Source organism: Alosa pseudoharengus, unplaced genomic scaffold, assembly GCF_046254945.1.
Source record: "Alosa pseudoharengus isolate Yale_2024_CS ecotype anadromous, Long Island Sound unplaced genomic scaffold, YU_APseudo_1.1 YU_APseudo_1.1_scf_15, whole genome shotgun sequence".
NCBI classification, from domain to species: Eukaryota; Metazoa; Chordata; class Actinopteri; order Clupeiformes; family Clupeidae; genus Alosa; species Alosa pseudoharengus.
Window position 1 is genome coordinate 3,828,390 of NW_027468620.1, and position 24,424 is coordinate 3,852,813.

General features: G+C 41.1%; 1 protein-coding gene across 3 annotated transcripts; it reads left to right on the forward strand.

Moving 5' to 3' along the window:
* Positions 1-1,853: 1,853 nt before the first annotated feature.
* hif1an (hypoxia inducible factor 1 subunit alpha inhibitor) lies at positions 1,854-23,991 on the forward strand. 3 transcript variants are annotated; one of them, XM_076285282.1, is made up of 8 exons: positions 1,854-2,481; positions 13,667-13,917; positions 14,275-14,423; positions 15,398-15,543; positions 16,730-16,836; positions 18,351-18,414; positions 18,956-19,066; positions 22,393-23,991. In XM_076285282.1, the coding sequence occupies exons 1-8, from the start codon at positions 2,413-2,415 to the stop codon at positions 22,447-22,449; spliced, it is 954 nt and encodes a 317-aa protein (XP_076141397.1). In that variant the 5' UTR covers positions 1,854-2,412; the 3' UTR covers positions 22,450-23,991. The 3 variants fall into 3 exon arrangements, with proteins under 3 accessions (XP_076141397.1, XP_076141396.1, XP_076141398.1); XM_076285281.1 differs by lacking the exon at positions 1,854-2,481 and adding an exon at positions 8,779-9,196; XM_076285283.1 differs by lacking the exon at positions 1,854-2,481 and adding an exon at positions 9,168-9,233.
* The last annotated feature ends 433 nt before the right edge of the window (positions 23,992-24,424 follow it).

Sequence of the window (24,424 nt, forward strand, 5' to 3'; positions counted from 1 at the left end):
CGGTACGTGACAGAGGCTGGTGGCAATGAAGAGCAATCATAGCAAGCGAGACGCAGCCAACGCTAACTTCTGAGGGATGGAGGTAGCCTAGTACTTCGAACTCATTGAAACTAAGGGGAGGAATGTGAGTGTTAGTTGTAGCCTAGCCTAGCCTAGAAATCTAGACGCACCCTAGCGGCAGCAAATGTGGGTCTGGCTCGTCAGGCTAAGCCTAGCCTACACTGTCCCCTGATTTTGTCTACTGCCGTTAACTCAATTGCCAGCCTATTGATACGATTTGCACTAGCTTTGCACCCAATTTCGGAGGAGCGCCTGTTTAATGAAAGAGTATAAGGCTATAAAATAAGCCCTCATATATTTTGTGTTCACCTAGGCTATATGCCCAAGATGTAGCGAGGCTATGTTATTTGATATTGTTTCATAGGACTTTAGTGGTGGTGTTGAAGCCTATAAGCCCAATGTTTTCTTGTCAAGTGCTCTGTTTGTGGCATTTTTTATAATAAAGAGCACAAAATAGATACCTGTTATGTCCTCCATAGTAGAACTTTATGTAGGCCTACACATTTAGGAACAGATATTGGGTTCTGCCCAAAGTCGAGCAACAAAAGTAACGTAAAAGTAACGAGTAACGTAATAAGTTACTTTCCATAGAGGATAACTAAGTAAAGTAACGGGTTACTTTTTTGAGAAGTATGTCAAAAACCATCCTTGCCCGGTAGCCCTTTTTAGTGGTCATGGTGACCCAATAGTTCATATTTTTTGTAGTGTGCTTTCATTTCTGTTAGAAATAATAATAGGCTAATAAAAAAAACGCAACTTATCTGATTTGTTGTTTATTTGTATTTTCAAAATTTCATTATCAAAAGGAGTTGAGAAATGTAGCCTCTTATTTCCTGTCATTCTTAGGCTCACTGAAAATGTAGCCTATATTTGATTCGGCTAGTGCTTGGATGTTCATCTAACCTTTTGCTATGGAAGTTTGATTTCAGTTCTAAAGCAACACCAAAGAGTTTTTGTACCTTAAAATAATGTTTCCAAAATCGTTTCAGTGGTTCATCAACTTGTAACAGGGTGAACGGCACTTCTGCATTCGCTTCGCAGCCCTCTATCGGCTATAACCGCACTATGTAAGTTTGCCAGATCAGGTAGCGGATCTGTAGTTTGATGGAATGAGACATAAGAAACTACAAATTTGACTTGCGTTTGATGTCGCAATACATCGTACTTCCATAATTCATGCAACATATTCTACCTTGTCTGTGGACATTGTTATTTGTAAAGCAGAGGGAAAGTTATTTGGTGTTGGTTTAACAGAATACTCATAGAGTTAATTTCTAATGGGTGAGTTACAGGTTTCTTTTTCTTGTGGTGTAGGGATAGCATTAGGCTACCTGTCAGCTGTTGGAATGGTCTGTGAGTAGGCTACATTCTGGCCGCTGTGCATGATAAATGAACATAGCTACATATGTCGCCTAGTGCTGACAACAACCCCTGAACAGGCTCGGAATCCCAGGATACACACCACACAGACAGATGTTTAAGAAAATGTACAAATCTTTATTACATACAGGTCAAAAGCATTCCACCCACACAGGTTTTGAGCAAGGGTTAATAGGTCAGCATTGGTCACACAGCACAGCTAGGATCTTGGAAACAAGTGAGTAGAACCACACCATAAGCTACCATAGGTTTCAGAACCCTAGTCACGACAAGAGATCAAGCAGAGTACCACAGCATATCTTGTTCACGGCACACAACCATTTGCACACGTGCACACTACGGATCCCCAGACCATTACCAGCAACTTCGCCTCCCACCCCCCCCCCCCCGAGCCAGAACCCATTCATGCAGGCAGAGACATAACACACAAACAACAAGTAAAAATGTCCGTTTGGTCAGGGCCCCTGCTGACCGAAACAAAAAGACAAAAAAAAACCCACAAAATCTCACCCAGCCACTGTGCACTAAATAGGCCGGGGAAAAATTAGTCCTTTATCCACTAGCAAGCCACCAGCACAGGACCTTTAGCTTGAAGCACAGCCAGAGGACTTTTATTTTGCCTTCACAGGGGATGGGGTTGGCGTGGGCACGCCGCCGCTTTCCTGGCGTGATGACTGTCACCGTCCTGAGAACCCGGAAGCACTGCGCCACTCGACTTGCTGCTGCTGACACTGTTAAGGAGTAAACAACCACGATGAGCGCTTTGTGGCAAACAATCACAATAACTTCATTCACACGGGCATTTACATGGGATCACCGTTCCTTTAGATCGGTTTGAGAGCGCAGAATAGTCTTAACGATCATACGATCTCCAGTCCTCTCTCGTAGCCTCTTCCCTCTGCTAGACGCGGCCGGCAAGCTTCATCGGTGACATGGATTGCAGGGTCGTGCAGGAACAGCGGCACCGTCTTAATGGCTGGATCAGTCATCCGTGCCTCGCTTGTCGCTCCCTCTCCCCCCAGACTGCTGAATCACATACTGGTGAGCCCTTTTATTTCCCAGTCCATTACGAGCTCCACCAATCTGCATTGCCGCCGTCCAATCTTCCGAGTGCCTACACCTGTATGTCATCCACCCCGTGGGCGGCAATCGTCCATACTGGCCACCGATCACATAAACAAAACAGCGGCAGACACAGACCAAAGACTGGCCATTACAGTACACCCCCCCTCCCTCTACAACACAATATGTCCAGTGTTCTTGTTTGCAGTCTGTATTGCCCCAATAAAACATTCATAATTATCACACGTGTCTGTCCCCCCTCTGTATAGTCCCCGATGGTCAGCAAACACACAGGTAAACAGATATGTAAACACATTCTATGCAACATTTGGGAGACACACAGGGCCCACACGACACATATTGCGATTGTGTGCATGTGTTTCTGCAACTAGGATCACTTTTGATGCCCTTAAATATGTGAAAATCAACCCCTATAAAATAATATTTTATCAGAATCAGAATCTGTAAAACATGTACACACAGAATTGCATAGGCTACTTGTTAAGATTTTTATGCGGAACATTTTCAATGTTTATCTTCAATGGGTTTCAACATTAGTTTCTACCAAATGGCATTACCACAACATGTCTTACCGCAACAATGCGTACATACGAATTTTATAATTTTATAAGGCTGCTGCGGTAAAGATGTGTTGCGGAAATGAAATCTTTGCTAATACTGCAGATAAATGGCACCTAACAAGGTTTGTTATGTTAGCTTTCAGTATCATCACATCATACACATGAATCCAACAGTAATATGAACTTATTTTTAAAAAGTATTTTAAAATACACAGTAACTAAGTATTACGGTAAGGACCCATATTAATACTTCAATAGAAGACATGATCTTTAACTGGCTGTTTCTGACATTGAGTATGGTTGGTAAGCACATCTTCACCATATGCTCACTTGCTAATTTCTGTTGCATACATTTGATATGGGATTTAGTTCATAATTGCGGTAAGGGCCCAGTATTTTGATTAAAAAAATAATATAAATGATGAGTAATGAAAACAATATTTGAATATGATCTTGAGTAATATGTCTGTGAAACACTTTCATTTGAAATAATGTCATTTTGCAATTGAATTAGATTGTTTTAGGTCTTTCAATTATGAGACCTCATGTACAAAATGCTTTAAAAATCTTATTAAATAACATTTTCTTTACATAATATTTTATGACAATATGTATAATAACACAGTGCATATATTTATCAAGCATCATATGACAAATTTGAAAAGAAATCCAAAACTTCAGTACAGGGACATAAAAGTGTCCATAATTGCAGAAACACCACAATAATCATGCAGCCAGTCGGTGGACTGACGTTGGCGTGAAGGTGTTTCATCAAGAATACAATTATAAAAAATAAAAAATAGCCTATCCTAGTCTTACAAACAAATGCAGGTGTAATGCATTGTTGCGTTATTGACAATCACCGCAGTCGGTGGACTAATGTTGGCGTGACAGTGTCGACGTAGTAAATCCGCTTGTTATAAGAGGCAACACAAAGTATCCCACATTGACCAACTATTCATTCAGACATTGCTTTAATATTTTGTTGCATATGTAGTGTAATAATTGTATTTTTGTTGATGTCTAAGTGACACGTTGGCCTTGTTGCAGAACATGACTATAAACCAACATACGATATACAATTGCTTGAGGGGCTGACGTTGGTGTAACATTGTTTCAACGTTGAAATTCCACCTCTGACACTGCCAACCAATACCAACGTGTGCTTGCTATCTAGGTTCTTTGTGCACAACTGTCAGTAGGAGACTGTAGCCTACCACTTTGATCCAAAAGAGAGATGCATTATAGGCCTACTTTCCACATGTTGATCGAAATGTTACTGGTTGAAGTGGCTGTTTTTTTTTTTTAAATGTGTCAACCAACCACTCCTTAGCTAAGTCTGTATCTTGGAGAATATTTGAAATCTAAAAAAAAAATCTCCTGACTACGCCTATACAAAAACTGTTTATCTAATACAATCTAAACTATTCTAAGTGTTATCAATCTTATATAGTAAAGGAGTCGACACTATGGGGAGACACGGACATAGCGAATAGGTTTAAAAGCTTAGCTCGCATGTCAGTTTAAAGGTACACATAAGTCGCACCAGTGAACGTCATCAGGACACGACACAGTAAACAGTACACAACAACTCAAGAGATAAAAGCACAGGCTGTGACTGCAACAATACCATTCAAGTGAACACGTAATGGCTGGCTTTGAATTATGTACAATGTGGTGGCCCTACACATGCCCCTACAGAATTCACAAAGACAGACAAGTTCATCCGGTGAGGTGGGCGCAGTGCTCGGCCAAACTTGCTCTGGCCATCAGGCACTGGGGCCGCAGGAACAGGAAGTTCAGGGTTTGTTGACTGTGGAAGCGTGGTAGATGGAGGACGGCTACGCCGTGGGGGCTGGGCAACCACCACCGGAGAGTCCAAGTCCAAGTGAGCGGGTTTAAGGCGGTCCACTGACACCCGGTCTCGTTTGCCCCCGATGTCGAGGTCAAAAAATGTGTCCCCCGTTTCCAGCACCCGGAACAGACCATCATAGGGTGGACGCAAGGGGCTGCGGTGAGCATCATGACGAATAAACACATATGCCGCATCCTGCAATCCTGGCAAAAGCTGTGAACGTGGCATGCCGTGCTGAGAGGTGGGCACTGTCGCAAAAACCTGGGCACCACGGAGGTGCGCCTGCCGCTGCTCACCAGCAGACCATGGGTGGGTAACATCAGGCAAGAAATCACCAGGCACCTGCAGAGGCTGCCCATAGAACAACTCGGCCGCAGATGAAGAGAGATCCTCTTTGGGAGCAGCACGCAGACCTAACATCACCCAAGGCAAACGATCCACCCAGCTGACGTCACGGAGGCTCGCTCGCAACGCAGCTTTCAGTGAGCGGTGAAAACGCTCACACAGTCCATTGGCTTGCGGGTGATAAGCTGTGGTGCGGTGCACTTGCGCTCCAAGGCTGTTGGCGGCGGCCATCCATAATTCTGATGTGAACTGCGAGCCGCGGTCCGATGTGATGTCAGAAGGGACACTAAAACGAGCGACCCACGTGCCCAGGAATGCCTGTGCGACATTTGCAGTGGAGATGGACTGAAGTGGAATGGCCTCAGGCCAACGAGTGGTGCGGTCAACCACAGTGAGCAGGTAAGTGAAACCGTGGGAGGGTGGCAAAGGTCCCACTAGGTCCACATGCATTTGGTCAAACGTTTCTCAGGGACGTAAAAAAGGTTCCAGAGGGGCTTTGGAGTGACGGTGCACCTTGGCCCGCTGACATTCAAGGCAGGCGGCGGCCCATCACGGACATCCTTTTTAAGGCCATGCCAAACAAATTTTGCTGTCTGTGACGCTTTCCTGCCGGGGTGAGAAAGGCCATGAACAGCATCAAATACCTGCTTGTGCCACCTGCTAGGGACCTGACCTGTGGAAACATCACAAAGCAGAGTGACAACCGCGCTGCTGAAAGGAGCATCCGCCAAACGCAGTCCACTAATGGCAGTCCTGTACGCCTGGACGTCAGCGTCATGGACCTGGTCCACCGCCATACGTGCATAATCCACTCCAAGATGTACCGCCCCCGCAAACAATAGAAAGACAGTCTGCCACATGATTGTCCTTTTCTGCCTCATATATCTGTTGTGAATATCCGTTGTGAACTCGGAAATAAAAGAAAGCTGACGCTGCTTTCGGGCAGACCATGGCTCCGAAACCTTGGCCATGGCAAAGGCTTGTGGTCCAGTGGAAGGCAGTAAATGATCGGCCTTCCAGGAGGAAACGGAAGTGTCGTAGGGCCAGGAAAAGACCTAGCAGCTCGCTGTCAAACGTGCTGTACTTCCTCTCCGTTGGGTGCAACGGCTGAAAAAGGCCAGCGGCTGCCAAGCACCATCAACCAGCTGCTCATGGACGGCCCCTACCGCATAGTCAGGAGGATGGGTGGGCTAGCATGGTGGCATTGGCCAAGGCCGTTTTGGTGTCCATGAACGCCTGAGTCCTTTCCCCTGTCCAGTCAATGGTGTGTTTAGCAGCCCTACCCTTAAGAGCCTCGTAGAGGGGACGCATGAGGTGAGCTGCACGTGGAACGAAGCGGTGATAGAAAGTCACCATGCCTAGTAATTCCTGTAGGGCCCTGACCGTGGCTGGTCGCAGGAACTGGCTAATGGCCTCCTCCTTAGCAGCTAGCGGAGCCGTCCCCTCGGTCGTGGCATGGTGGGCAAGGAAATCAATGGCAGACCGAAATGGCACTTCGCTGTGTTGATGATCAGTCCGTGATCGTCCAGATGCTGAAACAGAACCCAAAACCCAACCTTGGAAGTACTAGCCACAAGGATTTCATCCAAGTACACAAAAACGAACATCAAGTCACGCAGCCATGAGTCGCTGGAATGTCTGGGCGGCGTTCTTTAACCCAAATGGCATGCGGAGGAATTCAAACAAACCAAAGGGAGTGATGACAGCAGTCTTGGGAACATCATGCGGATGCAGCGGCACCTGGGGATAACTGCGGATGAGGTCCACCTTTGAAAAAATGACCTTACCAGCCAAGCGTGCAAAAAAGTCCTGAATATGGGGAACAGGGTAGCGGTTGGGTGTAGTGGCCTCATTCAAGCGACGGTAGTCACCGCATGGACGCCAGCCACCGCCAGGCTTCTGAACCATGTGCAGTGGTGAAGCCCAAGGGCTGTTAGAACCATGTGCAGTGGTGAAGCCCAAGGGCTGTTAGAACCATGTGCAGTGGTGAAGCCCAAGGGCTGTTAGAACCCTGTGCAGTGGTGAAGCCCAAGGGCTGTTAGAACCCTGTGCGATGGAGGTGCTCCAGCGTCTCGAACTCTGCCTTGGCAAGCTGTGCAGGATCCAAACGCCTAGCGCGTGCATAAACCAGAGGACCCACCATTGTGATGTGATGCTCCACACCATGTCTGACCACGCCGGATGAGAAAATAGGTTGGGTGAGGGCAGGGAATTCTGCCAAGAGGCGTGAAAACTCATTCGCTGCAAAGGTGCTGTACAGACGGGACGAACTGGAACTGCTGCACTCTCGCCACCACAAAGTTCCAGTTAAACTGCTGTCCACCGAAACACACCATGGCACTGCGCTCACCAAAGGTCTGGATGGAGCTACCGTTCGCGGCCTCCAAGATGGGACCTGTAGCAGGCAAAACGCTTACCTGCGCACCTTTGTCACAGAGGAAACGACGTCCGGAAACAGCATCGGTGACGAACAGCAAACCGCCTGTATGGCCGACGCTCATTGCTGTAAATGAGCGCCGGCCCTCCCGTTTCCCGATGCCTTGAAACGGCAGGTTGGGCGGCACTTCGTAGCCTTAGGTCCGAAACGAGCATGGTAGAAACACAGGCCTTGCTTCCCCTGCTGCGCTGCAGCGATGAGAGCTCCCTCTGGTGGCGATGATTCAGCAGTGCAGTGGTGCACCGCTGCCCTGCAGTGCTGCATGACAGAAAAAAACGTGTCTGCCTCTTTAGCCAGGTCGCAGGAGTCATATTGAAAACTCTCAGGATTACCGTCCAAAGAATCGTCGGGTCACCAGTGTAAAGGAGTCAAAAAGCCGTGAACACATAATGGCTGGCTGTGAATTATGTACAACGTAGAGCCCCTACAATATCAAGATATCAAGATAAAATATCAAGATAAAATCTAGTTAATATTGTTTTCAGTATAAAGAGACATACCTAGTGCTTTCACGTACAATCATTTGACTTAATTTAACAAGAGTTTGACTTCCTTTAAGACATTTCATCCTGAAAACAAGCAAATTTGTCTGCCAGTGTGTTAAGTAAATTTGTCTTGATAAGACTCCTTAAAATAAGTCAAAGTCTTCCTAAATTAAGTCAAAATGTTCTTTCGAGAGAGTGCTAGGTAAGTCTCCTCATAGGCTACTAAAAACAATCCCAAATAGATTGTTTGATCTTAAAGATTAATAACACTTGGTTAGATTTTATTTTTTACAGTGTACACCTGGCAACCAATTTTTTTTCAGAATTTTATGAGACCTAATATATAGCCTAGGGGAGACCGGGGACAGTTGCACCAGAGGATGGTTGCAACAAGTCATTTTTCTCCAATCAAGCTAGAGTGATAGTGCGTAGATAAGTTATTCAATTACGTGGAATGACTCACTCATGCATAGGAGAGTAGCCTGTGTGTGCCTATCCAAGTATGCTGTACACCCAACCACACGCAAGATGTCGCTGTTCAAGTTAAAGGTCTCGAGATGATGGCTGCTCTTTTAGGGGCTGAGCTCAGCTCCAGTTGTTTGGGTGCTGTAGCAGACTTGTCATTGCTGTGTTTACACTGGACAGTCAAGTGCAGTGCGAGCACTGTTCTCCTAAGCCCCAGTTGGCGAGACAGCCTATAACTGGCAGGCAAGTCGCCCGCAACTCGCTATCAGGACAGTTGGAGAAAACGAGAACAGGAAAACAGGTCCTCACCCTGTTCTGAATTTAGCTTCTTACTGTGTGTGCAGACATGGCAGCAGCAACTATAGTTGAAGCTGATCCGACGGCGACCGACGGGGGCACAACGTTTTCTGAGGTCCACAATTCGACCTGGACAGACAGTCAATTGCGAAAGTACCCTTTTCAAACGAGACCTATCCCCCGATTATCTCATACAGACCCACGCGCCGAGATCCTAATAGATAATGAGGTACTACGATCAATGGAGATTTGCTACTGATACTAAGGTTTGATGTATGACTGCTGTTAGCATGCTAATTCACCGGCTAGTATTACTGGCGTTACTTATGGCTTGTCCGCTAATTTAGCTAACGTTAGCCATCTGACATTAGCGAGAACCACAGTTGATGATGACTTGACTCGTGATAAACAACGTTTTATATTAAGAAAAGTATAAGGACTGTAATAAATGTGATGTCCATGCATAGATTAGCTAAAGTTGTGTTACTTGGTAACGTTAATAACAATAACGTTATATGGTCAGATCCGGAAGAATTTCAATGCTTGACATAAGGCTATAACTAGGTAGATAAAATAGCAAAGCTAGTTAGATAAATAGCAAACACCTTCACTGCTATAGTTCTACACATCTTTACTTGACTTAAGAGCGAAGGGTCTGTGGAATATATTTTTGGGATACCGGTATCCATAATGTTTCGATTGCATACTTTGATAGACGGTCAGACATTTCTGTTATTTGAACACTAACGTTAACCGTTGACGAGGCCAACGTTAACAAAGTTAACCTAACTTGGGATTGTTATTTACTTTTTGTCATTAGCTGCTACGTTATTTGAGTAACGTGAATACTGTCAGTTTGCAAGAATACGTTACAAGAGTAGCGTTAATTAACGGGATATTTTACTGAACATCCATCACTTTAACGTTACATTGCCTGCAAGCTAATGTTAAGGTCAGTTACCATGATGCATAATGGTCCTGCCAACTAAGTATGCTTCTCTGCATGTTTCATAGAATAGCCGGTTCGGTAAATGTATGGTATTTATCCAAATTAACCTTCATGAAAACAAATGCATGTGGGTACGGTGACACATCATTCATTAGGCTACCAGTTGTGTTGGTAGCAGCTACCCTTGGTGCTGTGTCATCGCATCATACGCTATTTAGTTTAGTATTGGATTACCAACCACATGCACATGCAAGACTCTAGCTGGCAAGCGTTTCGGCATTCGATTGCAGGAAGTACGGGCTGTTTGCCTCAGTAAAGAGCAACGGTGGTTACGTTTTGAACGGGCATACCCTTAGCTGTACTTTTGGCACAGTGCAGTAGGCACCATGTACTGATGCTCAGAAACACAGAACCATCTAGGACCGAACCTGTACCGAACGATGTTTTTCGTGTCAGCATAGCAAACAACAAGTGTTCACCTGCGTAATAATGTGTCACACCGACATATATCTGGGCAATGTCAGATTCTCTGGCAATGTTCTCGTAAAGCTGATTGGAGTAGTGTTTGTATGAGCCATGCTCGTTTGTAGCGCATCTCAGAAGTGGTGGCGTAGAGAAATGCAAGGCATCTTGCCGCTAGATCGCCCACGTGTTGGTGGAGTGTACGTTCCTTTAGTCACGTAGCACTCACTGGTTACTTTTCTGGCGACGTTTGACAGTAGGCCAGAGCAAGTAGGCTCATTCGACTTCAGGCAGTGCTGTGCAGATCTAGTTGAACGTGATGCATGCTGGACTTTTGCATAATGCAAGCATAAAGTATAAGTAGTTAACCCTCTATTGCATGGTGTTTGATTGATCTGTGTTTCTAATTGGCAGTAACACACACATATATACAGGTATATTTCACTATTCATATGTGAAATGGGGGATTTTAGTTTTGTGTATACAAAAATAATTGTTTGGTCACATGATGAGGATATATTGTTAGTACTTCCTTTTTCTACAGAGAGGTACCTCTGTGACCACCTCCACCTGTCCGCTACCTGTGGGTGGTCAAAATTCAGAATTTAGGCATAGTTTCTTTGAAAAAAAAAAAAACACTATCTAGACTATGTAAACATGAACAATTTATCATTAAAACAAGTTTATATATAATGAGATTTTTGTAAATTGGCTAAATATAATTGCCATATGGCAACTGCAAATGTGAACCTTTTTATGTCCATTCGAATGAATGGTATCATAGGATTACAATAGGATCGCATTGCACTAGGATACTCTGGGAATATATACATCTTTTGACAATATTTTGTGGTGGTAGGTTTGCAGAATGCAACAGTTTTTAACAAATTAACACAGCGTGGTTATGATGCAGATTTAAGCACAATTTAGCCAGTCGACTTTTAAGCCAACAATCGCAGGATTGTTAATGTTTTCTTTAAACATGCAGGTAGGTTTGTTGAGAGACAGAGAGACAAGGAGAGGCTGTGCAAAGGTGCACATAGCTCTACAATGAATGAATTCCATCCAATTTAAATAGTACAACATGGAAAATCATTGTGTGGTGGTCAGTGTTGATATTGTGGTGGGCCGCCACAAATAAGTCAATGTATGGGAAACACTGTATTGTAAATGTTTACCAATTTGTAAATTATCTGTGGAATGAGGTTTAGATAGTATAGTGACTGGAGCGGTAAAGATGTATTTTGTGCTATTGTTCACTACACAGTCAACTAGACTAATGGTGTATTCACCATTTTTGTTTCGGATTTTGGGAAAGATAAAAGCACATTGTTGGCTGTTCCACCAAAAAAGTGTCAGGATTAGCAATAATCCAGCAATGAGGAGAAAAACATTGATATGTGTAGCGGATAGAGGCTGCAGTCACCCGTCCTGTCTCTTTGGCTACAGCTTTAGCACCTCAGAGGCCCAAAGTTCAAGGGCAAAAGGGGTGATCTTTCTCTCCTCTCACTATAAATGGTGTAAGAAGTGGGCTGACTTGCTGTGGAGCCATCCAATGTATGCCCAGTGTATGCCTGTAGTATGAACCACATCGGAGACCCCTATGACCCTTGTGTGTGGGACCCCAGATATGGATGAGGCATGGCTTTACAGGGCAGAAAAAGTCTGTCAGGAGGATATGTCTCTCTGTGTATGGCATGGATTTGCATGCTTTCTGAATGGGAGGGCTCTGTGACTGTGGTCTCAGTGCAGGTGAATATGTCCTCAGACTGCAATAGAACCCTATGAATCTGGGATATGAAAGTCATCTAAATGAAATAGTCATCTAAACAATGACATTATTTAATATAAACGTTGGTTTTCATCAAAACAATTACTTTATGTCCCTACAGGAAGGCTATTTATTTTCCAAGGCGGACTACACTATGACAATATTACTATGATATTATCACTTTATTGCCCAAAATACAGTTGAATTGTTTGTATTATGTTAGGTTTATAACTAGATGTATCGGAGCATAACTAATGCAAGCTTAATTTAGTTAATTTCTAAAAGATTTGTAATTAAATAAAAATATGTTTTTAAAGAAAAATTGGATTTTACAGCATCTTCCACAATTGCGCATTGTTGCCATATGGCAACAATTTACCAACTACCCTCCTTTTAAAAAAAATCCTTTATTTAAACCATTTTAAGTAAGAAAAATACTTTAAAACATTTTTTAAAGTATAGGTGATAATTCATGCAATAGAAGGTTAAGAGCAATTAGATTGCACCCTGCAAACTGTCAATGCTTCATCGCCATAATACAATACCTTCGACCAACAATAGGCCTATGTCATACAGAGAAAACTCCCAGCAATGCCACTGATAACAGTTCAACCATGACTTCACTTTTGATACCTTTTGATGATCGGCAAACATATTTGTTAGCACATCTCAACTTGCCAAACCCATCATGTGAAATCGCAAAATGCATTGTTTTACATTATCAAGTTTGCCAAACCCAGCTTGCCATGACCTAGCTAACCTAGCTAAAAGGTTAAAACCATTGATAACAGTTCAATAATGACTTTGCTTTTGATACTTTTGTCATTAAACTGGAAAGAGCAAGAAATAGCAATGTTATGGTAGTCTAAATCCCATGTACGCAGTTAACACTTGCCCTAAACTTATCTATGTTTATTCATTTTTGCTCAGAGACTTAATATTTGCAACACCTCCCCTTTGCTCACCTTACGTTAGTGCAACACAGTTGGTTTATATACAATTGTATATTCCATAAAAGGGGAAGGGAAGGTGTTACAATTCAAAGTTCCTGGATATGCCAGTCGAACAAAGACTTGGTGATATGGTGAAAAATATTTACTTTGTCAGAAAAGAATGAAGCTTGGTACACGTGTACAGTTTGGGGCCTTGAATATTTTCAGAAATATTAACATGGTTGCCACGGCAACCACAGGGCTCATTGACCATCAAAACATAGGGGTTTATATCACAATTTACATTTTCTGTGTTATCTTTTGTGGTCAAAGAGATATGATGCAAAATACATAATTTTGGTCATGGCAGAAAGTAAAATGTTCGCCATAAACCACGAGGCATTTCTGCGATGGCTCCATCTCTGAAAATATTCAGGGCACAAGTTTCATACTTTTATGAAGAAGTGAACATTTCACCACTTGAAATTTGGCACATATCACCAGGATTAATAGAATAAGTAGAAATAACCCTGGTCGTTTTTGTCTGTTTCTAATAAAGCTTAACCTCCTGTTCCACTGTTTTAGGAGCCTGTTGTCCTTACTGATACCAACTTGGTATTCCCTGCGCTGAAGTGGGATGTAAACTTTCTGCAGGACAACATTGGGAATGGAGATTTCTCAGTCTATATCGCTGAAAACTATAAATTCCTATATTATGATGAAAAGAAAATGGCTAATTTTGAGAATTTTGTACCAAAGTCCCAACGAGTTGACATGAAATTTTCTGAATTTGTTGACAAAATGCAACAAACTCAACAACATGAAGGAGAGGAAAGGTATGAGAAGTTAATCTTTTCTTTTTATATCATGATCTTCAAATGTATTTTGTACTGTATTGTCTCTCTCAGAGCATGATGTAGCCTATTTGTTTAGGTTATATAACATAACAGTAGCAATAACATAATTGGGCAGTAGAGACAATAAAGTAAGTCTTATATCTGTAGCCTAAGATATAGAATACAGTTAGATTTTGCATTTGCATTTCTGTGATGCTTTATGGAATGTAAAAGTGTCATTGTTTTATCATCATTTTATGCCAAGTTCTGTAAAAAATTGACAATGCTGTATTCCTTTTTGAAGGTGCAGAATATACATTTCTATAAATTGACCATGTTTTGTCATTTTGTCTGTAGGGTGTACTTGCAGCAGACCTTAAATGACACTGTTGGAAGAAATATTGTTGTAGATTTCTTGGGTTTCAATTGGAACTGGATCAATAAGCAGCAGGCCAAGCGGAATTGGGGACAGTTAACTTCAAACCTTTTGCTCATAGGCATGGAAGGTATATTTCTTGGCATTATCAACAGGTTTTATATTTGTAGCCTAAATTGCCACCAACTGTCAGAAGGTTAAGCTACACACTGCACACAAGGGCTGTGTCGAAATGTATTGCATCCTGATCACTCTTCTATATCATAAGCATTTTTCATATTGCAATATTGACAATATAGTTGTGTGAAAATGTTTTTCCATACAGAAAATAGCGCCCAGTGCATTTTTTGCTGAGCTTTGAGTGTGATTTCTTTTGTAGTATTAAGACATATGGCAGTATGATGTGATAACTTTGTATAACTATATGGACATAATTTAATAAGATTTTAGCATATCGTGTATATATCACCATTTTTCTTCAGGATATGGAGATTGGCTTTTTCTAGCTATATCGCCCAACCCTACTGCACACTGCCAGCATCTGAAACTTTGATCACCTTGGGATAAAACTAGACCTTTTGTTTATTGTTTTTGCCAGTATTGGCTCCTGTTTTGCATCCACATTGCTAGTCATAGTTATCAGCGGCTAATATTGTGTGCGCTATGGTTATGTATTTGAGTTGAATTTTAGATGTAAGAGTAACTGTCCTATCCTGAAAATGATTGATGTTATAAAGACACACTGCAGCTTTCCCCTCTGATGTGACTGAATGTAGATGTGAACTGCAAATAATTTATTGTCAAGTGGAAGGCAATACGGCACAGGTGTCTTTTGTCTGTGGGAGTATATGACTTGTGTGTACGTGACTGAATGGCTGTTAGACAATTTGGCATGCCCAGAGTAAGGTCAGTTTAACTGCTTGGGTAGATTCCAAGAACTGTTAGCTATCTATTGAAATGTAGGAAACCAAGGATTGAACCATGATAAGTATTAGTAAAAAGAACAACATTGCAGTCTTGGTCAGCACCATTGAGAATTGATTGTTAAAGTTTGCATACTGACTAACATTAATAACTATTTATCACTGTTTGTTTCCTCTATAGGCAATGTGACGCCAGCACATTATGATGAACAACAGAACTTTTTTGCACAAATTAGAGGTCATAAGAGGTGTATCCTGTTTCCGCCTGACCAGTTTGAAAGTCTTTATCCCTTTCCTGTTCATCATCCCTGTGACCGACAGAGCCAGGTAAGTCATGTAACAGTGGAATGCCATACTAATGACTTGAGATGGCTATGTTGCTAAAGCTGAAAGTGGCAGTCTAATGTTCTTTTCAGTTCATGTAAATCCCTTTTAAGTATAAAGCTAGTCACTGCTTTTTTGGTGTTTTGTTAGCCTATGTGTTCTTTCAATATCTTGGCCACATCTTTTGACGCTTTCTGATAGTTTTGGGATCTTCAAAAAGTTAAAGCCCTAAAGACTCTATCATTCTGTTAAATGTTATTTAATCTATTACTAATATTGGTATTTTTTTTTAACCCCCTTCAAATATGAATGTATGAGCGACATGTTGCATACATATTCTTACATATGGGAACCTAATAACTTGCATACTTGCATAACTTGACTTGCATATTTCTTGTTGATGTTTACTATTGACCGCACTATCATGCCCATCAAACAAATGTCACACATGCTCAATCCTATGTGAATGGCAATAATTAATGCCAGAAACATGGATTCAGCCTCTTAAAGGAGAATGGGCCTTATGCACGGACAGCTCTTAAGCCAGCTCATTTATTTCTGGTGGAGCGTCAGCTGTGTTGTAAGGGCTTCTTCATGCTGATTCACTAGGTGCAACACCCAACCGGGTCCGTGTAGACACTAATTACATTAACAATAGTGGTGGCTAAAACACACCTGGCTCCACCGGAAACAAATGAGCTGGCTAACGAGCCATAAGGTCCAGCATAAGGTCCATTCCAGTGATTTTACACATAGATCTCTGTTTCTCAAGGTCACTGAGTATTGCGTGTATGTAAAAAAACAAAAACACTCTGTTTTACCCAGCGACTTAGCTGGAATAATTAAGTAAATAAGGTATAATTAAGGTATACATAACTAAGTTATATATTATCTTAAATGATAGGAACATGCCTATAAAAGTAATAAGGTTAAGTATACCTTCTCTGTAACACGCTAAGAGACAACATTATTCGGAAACCTGACCTTGAATAGCATAGCTATCTGTCAATCTCATTGGGAGTTACTGATCTTTAGGTCACCAGTATAGCGGATGCATCAATATGGCAATGTCTCATTGTGTATTTTAAAAAGCAAATACAAGAACATAATCATACATGGATATACAATTACAGCATGCACTGCTAACTGGAATACCATCTCATTTAATGGAATGTTCTTTCCATTGTAGGTTGACTTTGAAAACCCTGACTATGAAAAATTCCCAAATTTCAAAAATGTAATTGGATATGAAGCTGTTGTGGGCCCTGGGGATGTGTTGTACATCCCAATGTACTGGTAAGATTTTCTTTTTTTAATTAAAGCTTCATGACATAGTTATTTACTTACAGGGGCATTCTGGCATATTTCTTGATCCCTATTGTTCATTATCCCTATTGACCAAAAAGACAACATCCCGTTCAGGTATTGTAGTTAAGTAACTGGTTAAGTGCCTCAAAGCATTCATATGGGGGCATCTGCTAACACCAAACGCCCCTACAATTTACTTTATTTATTTATTTATTATCTTTACTGGGGTAAACAGGCACACGTGTATATCAGTATAAGTCTGTCCATGTTGGCTGACACTTGACTGACATGTTGAGCTTTGCAGTGACAAAAAAGTTTACTTTGATGATCTATTATGAATGTGTAGCTGGCAATGGCAGACTAGCTGGGTCAATACTGAAAGATATATAACAATATGGCCCCAGGTTGAAAAATGTCCCTCTAAAATAAAGGCTTCAAACTCATCATCATGCTTCACTGACTTACAGTATAGAGAATGGAGTCCCTGACATTGTGATGCACACCCAGAAAGCCTGGTATTGCACTATGTAGTGAAGTTGTTGTTGCGGGTAGGAGCGTGACCCACCATTGCATGGTACTTAACTGTAGTTTGTACAGTTTGTACTGTATTTATTGAACTGTTTTGCGTTTCTGAATGTTGTTTATTTTGTTTCAACATGTCTGATGTCTTTATGTGAGCCAGAGCATATATATTTCATTGTATTCTTAATTCATAAGACAGTAAACTTGAACTTGAACCTGACTCTTCTCGTTGGGTTTAGACCAATTCGGTTTGTCTGTAGAAACCCTCACCACACTACCACTGAAGTGTAATTATATTTTGAGCATTGTTAGTGGTCTAAAATAGCGACGTGGCACCTTGCCCGGTTAGCATCATTGTAAGCTCATTCAGTGATAATGCGTCTAGCTCCAAACGGCACCAATTAACATAATTTTGCTCTCAATCAAAAGTTTGAAGTTGTTAGCTACCGTAAATAGACCCTAGGTTGTTTTTACTCCGGAGTTACACTTTAATGGGTAACCTAGACATTGAAAATTGATGAATAAGGGAATTCCTAAATTGTGTTACTTTAAAAGATTGCCTCACAAATGTCTGAAATCTGCAGTAGCTGATGTACATGGGTTAATGTACAAGGAGGGTTAAAGGGAGGGTTAATGCGGCTGAGTATCCATGCAACATAAATCATTAGACAACATCTTCTCAAGTCTTGAAACATACAGAATATTAGTTGAATTGAAGACAGGTAACATTTTTTGCTAGAAATATGTTATACATCTACAAAGTAGGCATGTATATTTTCTCAGTTGGTAATTGGAATGATCCTTGGGGACCATCTTGGAGCATCTCCTAAGCATGTGTTTTGTTCAAGCATCAACACTTGTAGGTCAACATTTGGTGTGTATACCATGCTGGTGGGATGTAAGACCAAGGGATGTTTTTGTCACTGATTGCTGATTGATTGACATTTTCCTGATTTGTCCTTATGCCTCTTCTTATTTAGGTGGCACCACATTGAGTCCCTTTTAAATGGAGGAGTTACAATTACAGTTAACTTCTGGTACAAGGTACTAATTCTTACATTATTACAACGGTGAATTGAGTGATATAGAATTATTTCCTGCATGTAATTTAGTATTGTACAGTATATCACACCTAATTACTCAGCAGAATATATCAGTAGAGATAGATAGATAGATAGATAGATAGATAGATAGATACTTTATTGATCCCCAAGGGGAAATTCAAGGTCTCAGTAGCATACAGACATCACACACAACATGCACTTACTGCAGAAAAAGTAATATACTTATAAAAAAACTCCACTGTACAGTAGAAGATAAACATGATACTAAAATACTAAATACTAAATATACTATATAAACTAAATCAAATATCAACATAGTGTGCTTAAGGATGATCAAGCATGACAGGGCAGGGACTGAGCCTGTAATTCAGTGTGCAGCTGAGGATGATCGCTTCCTTGTTGTCCCTGTCAAGGGTGACATGGTCGTGGACTCCTAACACTGACCCCTGATCTTGTAAAATGATGAATAAACTTGTGTCTAGTGTCTAAAGGTGTGTGTAAACTCTTTGGATCTTTTACAGGGCGCTCCTACTCCACGGAGGATAGAGTACCCTCTTAAGGCTCACCAGAAAGTGGCCATCATGAGGAACATTGAGAAGATGCTGGGAGAAGCTTTGGGAGACCCTCATGAGGTATAGACAAATAAAACATAACCTTGCTATTTCTGTTTCAGTCAGTGGCAGTGATACTTATTAGGAAGGACTGTCCCAGGCAATTGGCCATATTGGCCACTTATATAATTACAATATTTCTGAACAACCTCACTTTAGTGCACAGATGAAGGCAGATGAAGTGTTCTAAACACTTCACTTAATTTGTGCAGGTTGAGCTGTCATTACAAACAACAAGCAACTACAACCTATCCTCAGCTACCAAAATGCTTGGCTCTTAAGCCTATGGTACGGTCCTGCGTCTGCGTCCCGCGCACGCGGCACTGGTGAGCGCGTGACGAGAATTGCGTCATTTTTACAGCATGCGTCGCGTCTTTGAGTCGACCGAAATTTAAGACCGCGCGTCAAAGTGACGCGTAGACTGCGCATGTGTGAAACGGAACTGCTGTAAACACTCCCCTCCAGTAGGTGGACCACATAGAAGAACAACACTTAAACGTAGAAACAAACCTAGACAGAAGAAGACTTGTTTGGTTACCATAACGACGATGGAACAGAGCGCCTGTCCTCAGCTTGCCTGGCTTTGAGTTACGTGAAACACCACGACATGGAGTCAACTTTGACCGATGTAAAGCCACAATCCACAGATACATTCTTTAACATTATATTTAACGGTCACTTTACCATCTATGGTGTAGAACCCAAAGTATTTCAAGACACCACATTTTAGATGAGTTGGGGACGTAATTATCTGTCTTCTGGCCGTTCTGTGCGTTACCTTTGATTGTCGAAACAGGGTGGCTGCATGGGCTCATTGTGGCTACTGGCTATTATATTGGCTTGATTTGGTCATGAGCCCTGGATCATATAGCACTGAATGAGATGGCAAACAATAAAATAAAACTAATCATAGACTGTAGAAATGCGCTACACAGCACTAAAAACCGAATAGTTTAATTATAGTTCGACTACGGATATTTCACGTCACGTCATGTTCGAATAAAAAGTGACAGCCCTACTCCCTGCATAGAGAGCTGTCATGACTTCGGATTAAATGCATCTTTTAAAAATGAGCTTTTGCTGAAATCAAATCGCGAAACCCAGAGCCAATTAAAGGTATCTATCTACAACGCTCAGGCGAAACCCAGTAACACTTGCTGATCGAGATGCATTCTCGCCTGTTCCGTATATAATGCGTTATCATAGTGATTATAATAATAAAGGGAATGTAGCCTACCTCTCCCAGGTGCAATCATTATCACCTAGCCTACTCCTGAACAATGCTGAACTCAAATCTCGAAACTCGCCTGTCAACACCGGATGCATTATCATAATAATAATTGAAGGAATAACCTAGGCTACCTCTCGCTCTAAAGACACCCATTATCACAGTGAGACATTATACATGAACACAAATAGTTACTTCAAAACTTTTATTGACACGTCATATTTACAGGTTTTTGGTTCATACTTTTTGGTATGAGGCAGGTGTGAAGACTCAATACAAATTTAATTGAGGACATCTGTACGCACAACTCTTTCTTACCATGCTGTGTTTAGAAAAATGTCTTTACTTTGTATCGCACCAGTATTGCTGCCCTTGCAGCACCGAGTCACTTAGCTATAGGCTAAGTAGCCTAATAAGCAAGTAGGCTAAGCTAGTCTCTCAGCTATACCAACAGGTGTGCTGTGTGTGTTCTGGTGAATGATAAATGGAGCAATGCGATGGGCCAGCTTATCAAACTTATGTGACGCACGACCATACCAGAGCCTTTAGTCTTCAGATCCATACCAATCTTACATCAGTTCTAATTTGTCACATCTGACTTACCCACCAAGCCTCTGTTCCATTGTACATTTCCCCATTGGTAGTGCCCTCTGATACAAGTTCTCTTGGTGTGACATGGTCACAAGCAATCTCCGCTATAGAACCACATCCAGCTACCAAACAACACATGCCTATTCTCAGTGCTTAAAGGAATTATCCGGAGTAAAATGCACTTTAGATCGATTTCCGGATGATTGGGGGTACATACGTTGAGTTGACATCAAAATTATGTCATTCGGATGTGTTTTGAGAAAGTTCGATTGTACCGTTTTCAGTCACAACTCGTAGCCTGGAAGTGAGCGGGGCATTTCAATTGTACCGCTACAAAACGCTATTTTTGTACCTCTTCTACAGTTCCAAACAACATAACACTTACGTGGTAGTGAGTAGAGGGTCCCTAAAGCCAAACTGAAGTATCCCGAGGTCTTTATGTGGTCGAATAGAGAGTCCAGAATGAATTTCATCAAGCCAGTACCTTTACAGAAATGTTGCCATCTTTGCCGCCACCTTGAGGGGAAAGTCCGTAGGAGTCTTATTGCTGAGTGTGTTGTAACACGCTCTGGAAATTCACAATTTCGTCGCCGTTTAAAAAAAAAAAAAAAAACATAGTCCAGTATTTTTTTCGAAATTGAAATGAAGTTGTATGGACTGGACTATGTTTTTTTTTTTTTAAAACGGCGACGAAATTGTGAATTTCCAGAGCGTGTTACACAGCAATAAGACTCCTGCGGACTTTCCCCTCAAGGTGGCGGCAAAGATGGCAACATTCCCGGAAAGGTACTGGCTTGATGAAATTCATTCTGGACTCTCTATTCGACCACATAAAGACCTCGGGATACTTCGGTTTGGCTTTAGGGACCCTCTACTCACTACCACGTAAGTGTTATGTTGTTTGGAACTGTAGAAGAGGTACAAAAATAGCGTTTTGTAGCGGCGCAATTGAAATGCCCCGCTCACTTCCAGGCTACGAGTTGTGACTGAAAACGGTACAATCGAACTTTCTCAAAACACATCCGAATGACATAATTTTGATGTCAACTCAACGTATGTACCCCCAATCATCCGGAAATCGATCTAAAGTGCATTTTACTCCGGATAATTCCTTTAATATCAAGCATTCCAATGTGTGAAACAGTGTAATCTTTTTTGTTCATCTGTCTTGGGGGGGAAAGATGATCTTAGTCTAAAAGATGCAGTCAGCGGTTATGCAGTAAGTCACGTTTGTTTATGTTTATATTTAAAATGATTAGCAAAAGCTTAGCTTTTGTCCAAAACAATGTACATTATATTTTAACCAAGGACCAAACAAAACACACCAAAGAGTGGCTGTTCTTTTTGTTTTTTTGACAGTGTACTCACGGAATGGGCAGCTAGCAGATCATGAGGAGATGATTGCTGAATGTGACAAAAATGTTATGGTCTTGAAATCCCGTATGATCGCTTACTGCACCTTTAATCTAGTTTTAATTGTGGTATTGTTGCATTATCATGTTTTTTGTATTTTCCCTCTCTCCACCAGGTTGGGCCATTACTGAATATGATGATCAAAGGGCGATATGATCAAGGTCTTAGTTAGTTTACTCTCCACTTAACTGGATGCTGCTGGATATCTTTGGTTGCGTGGTCTGACTGCAGAACTGCCAACTGCTTCAGTACTTCAAGCAACCAATACTTGCTTATGGCCTTTTATTCTTTCTGGCTTAAAACTGGGAAATTGTTGACTTTTAGGAGAGGTTTTTTAACACAGAGCAGTCAACCTAGTTTTGGTTGAAATGGAAAGAATTTAAAGTACCAAAAGCTTATAAACTAGTGGATTTCATTAGAGCCCTGGCCTCTTGCTTCAGTATAACCTGGCACAGTCATTGGGTTCATTTTGTTTCAGAGAGTTTGTTCTACTTCTGAAATTTACTTTGATGACATTCATTCTTTGATTATAAATGAGTTTACAAGCTTGGCGACCATGGATATATAGTATTAATAACATGGTTTATAAGAATGGCCAAATATTGTGTTTTACAAACACTGAAGGAGTATGAGATCATTTGTTAGAAGTTGGTTGATTAAAATGTAATTGCTGAACATTTCTTGTTTGAACAGATTTGATGGTATTTTTATATAATTATTTTGTGTACACACTTGCTAAATTTTTATGTTGTGTTTATTGTGATACGTTTTTTTCCCCTGAACGTGGTACATCAACAGTCAGTGCACTCAACTTTGTTTTAACTATGAAATAGTTCAAAATGAAGCGCAAGTGTCTTAAATGTTGAAAATGAAGCGCAAGTGTCTTAAATGGCACAGATAAACACAAGGAGCTTCTTATTAGTTACTTATTAGTACTGAATATTCAGTCAATATTTTAGTTTATGGTTTCCCTGTTTTGCCCATATTGATAATGTGGTGTAGCATTTCTATAAAATGCATTGAACAATACCCAATTATGTGTGGTCATAATAATGTTTGTTCAAAGCCAGAATCAAATTCAGTGTATAATCAACCATTTCAATTTTGTCATGATCATAAACAAATGTCTAAGTTGGCTTTGTTGACTAAGTTTCACTTTGTTTCTGTTTTGTTGTGTTGTATAAAAGGGATGTCTGTGTCAACATTCAGGAAACGGCTGCACCTACAGGACATTGTATTGGTTATTTTTTTTCACGATAATTGACCAGAACTCATTGTATGTTTTTGTTGGTCAAATCCCACATCCCACTGGTTGATGTCCTTAGACCTGTTTTATGTACATAAACACATAATATATTTAATATTGTCTATTAGAGGGCTGACAATTAAATATGGTTAAAGTTTAAACCATCCTCATAGTAAACTTTACTGTGTGCCAAATACTTTTTTCAAGCATTTTTTTTTTATTTCTGAGAATAATCTTGACTTTTTTTTTGTACAAACTGCAAATGGTTCCCAAAAACAATACCACTTGAGAGTAATGGAAAAGTCAAATGCATTTCTCTCTTCATACAAATGCACATTTGCTGGTTAGACAGTCATCTGGAAGACTTGTCCTCAGTTATATGGAGCATATAAGCACTTTTTGAAATATCTGAGGGCTTCTGTGTAGTTCTTGTCAAACAAATAAAAAATCGGTATTTTCTTGCCCGAATCATGTTTCTGTCTCCTTAAAAGACTACCTTTGTTGTGTTGTGCAGATTTTTCCTGAATACACACATTACAGGATGCATTCAACTTGTGAAAGTACTTCAATAATGGCATTCAATATATGTCAGATTATCGCCGAATAAACTCCTGTGATTAGAAAACACATTAATTTATTAGAGGCAAAAAAGACCCGCAGTTGTGATTATTATGGATAAGGTATAAGTATATATAAGGTGTCTATAACTAGATTTGTTGGACCATGCGATTTAGATAACATGGTCATGGGCAGGAATTCAGAGAATAGACAGTGATGATTCTGGGCCACAAGTTAGGTTTGAAAATGCCTTAGATACTACTGTTAACAATTACCGGTAAGTGGCTAATGCCAATAGGTAAAGACAAGCTTCATGGCAAACAGTTGAAGGTTTGACCTTCAG

Coding starts and splice junctions, on each gene's coding strand:
- hif1an (XM_076285281.1), top strand. CDS start 9,017: ATGGCAGCAGCAACTATAGTTGAAGCTGATCCGACGGCGACCGACGGG. Junction 14,424..15,397: donor TTTGCTCATAGGCATGGAAG/GTATATTTCTTG, acceptor TTTCCTCTATAG/GCAATGTGACGCCAGCACAT. Junction 15,544..16,729: donor CCTGTGACCGACAGAGCCAG/GTAAGTCATGTA, acceptor TTTCCATTGTAG/GTTGACTTTGAAAACCCTGA.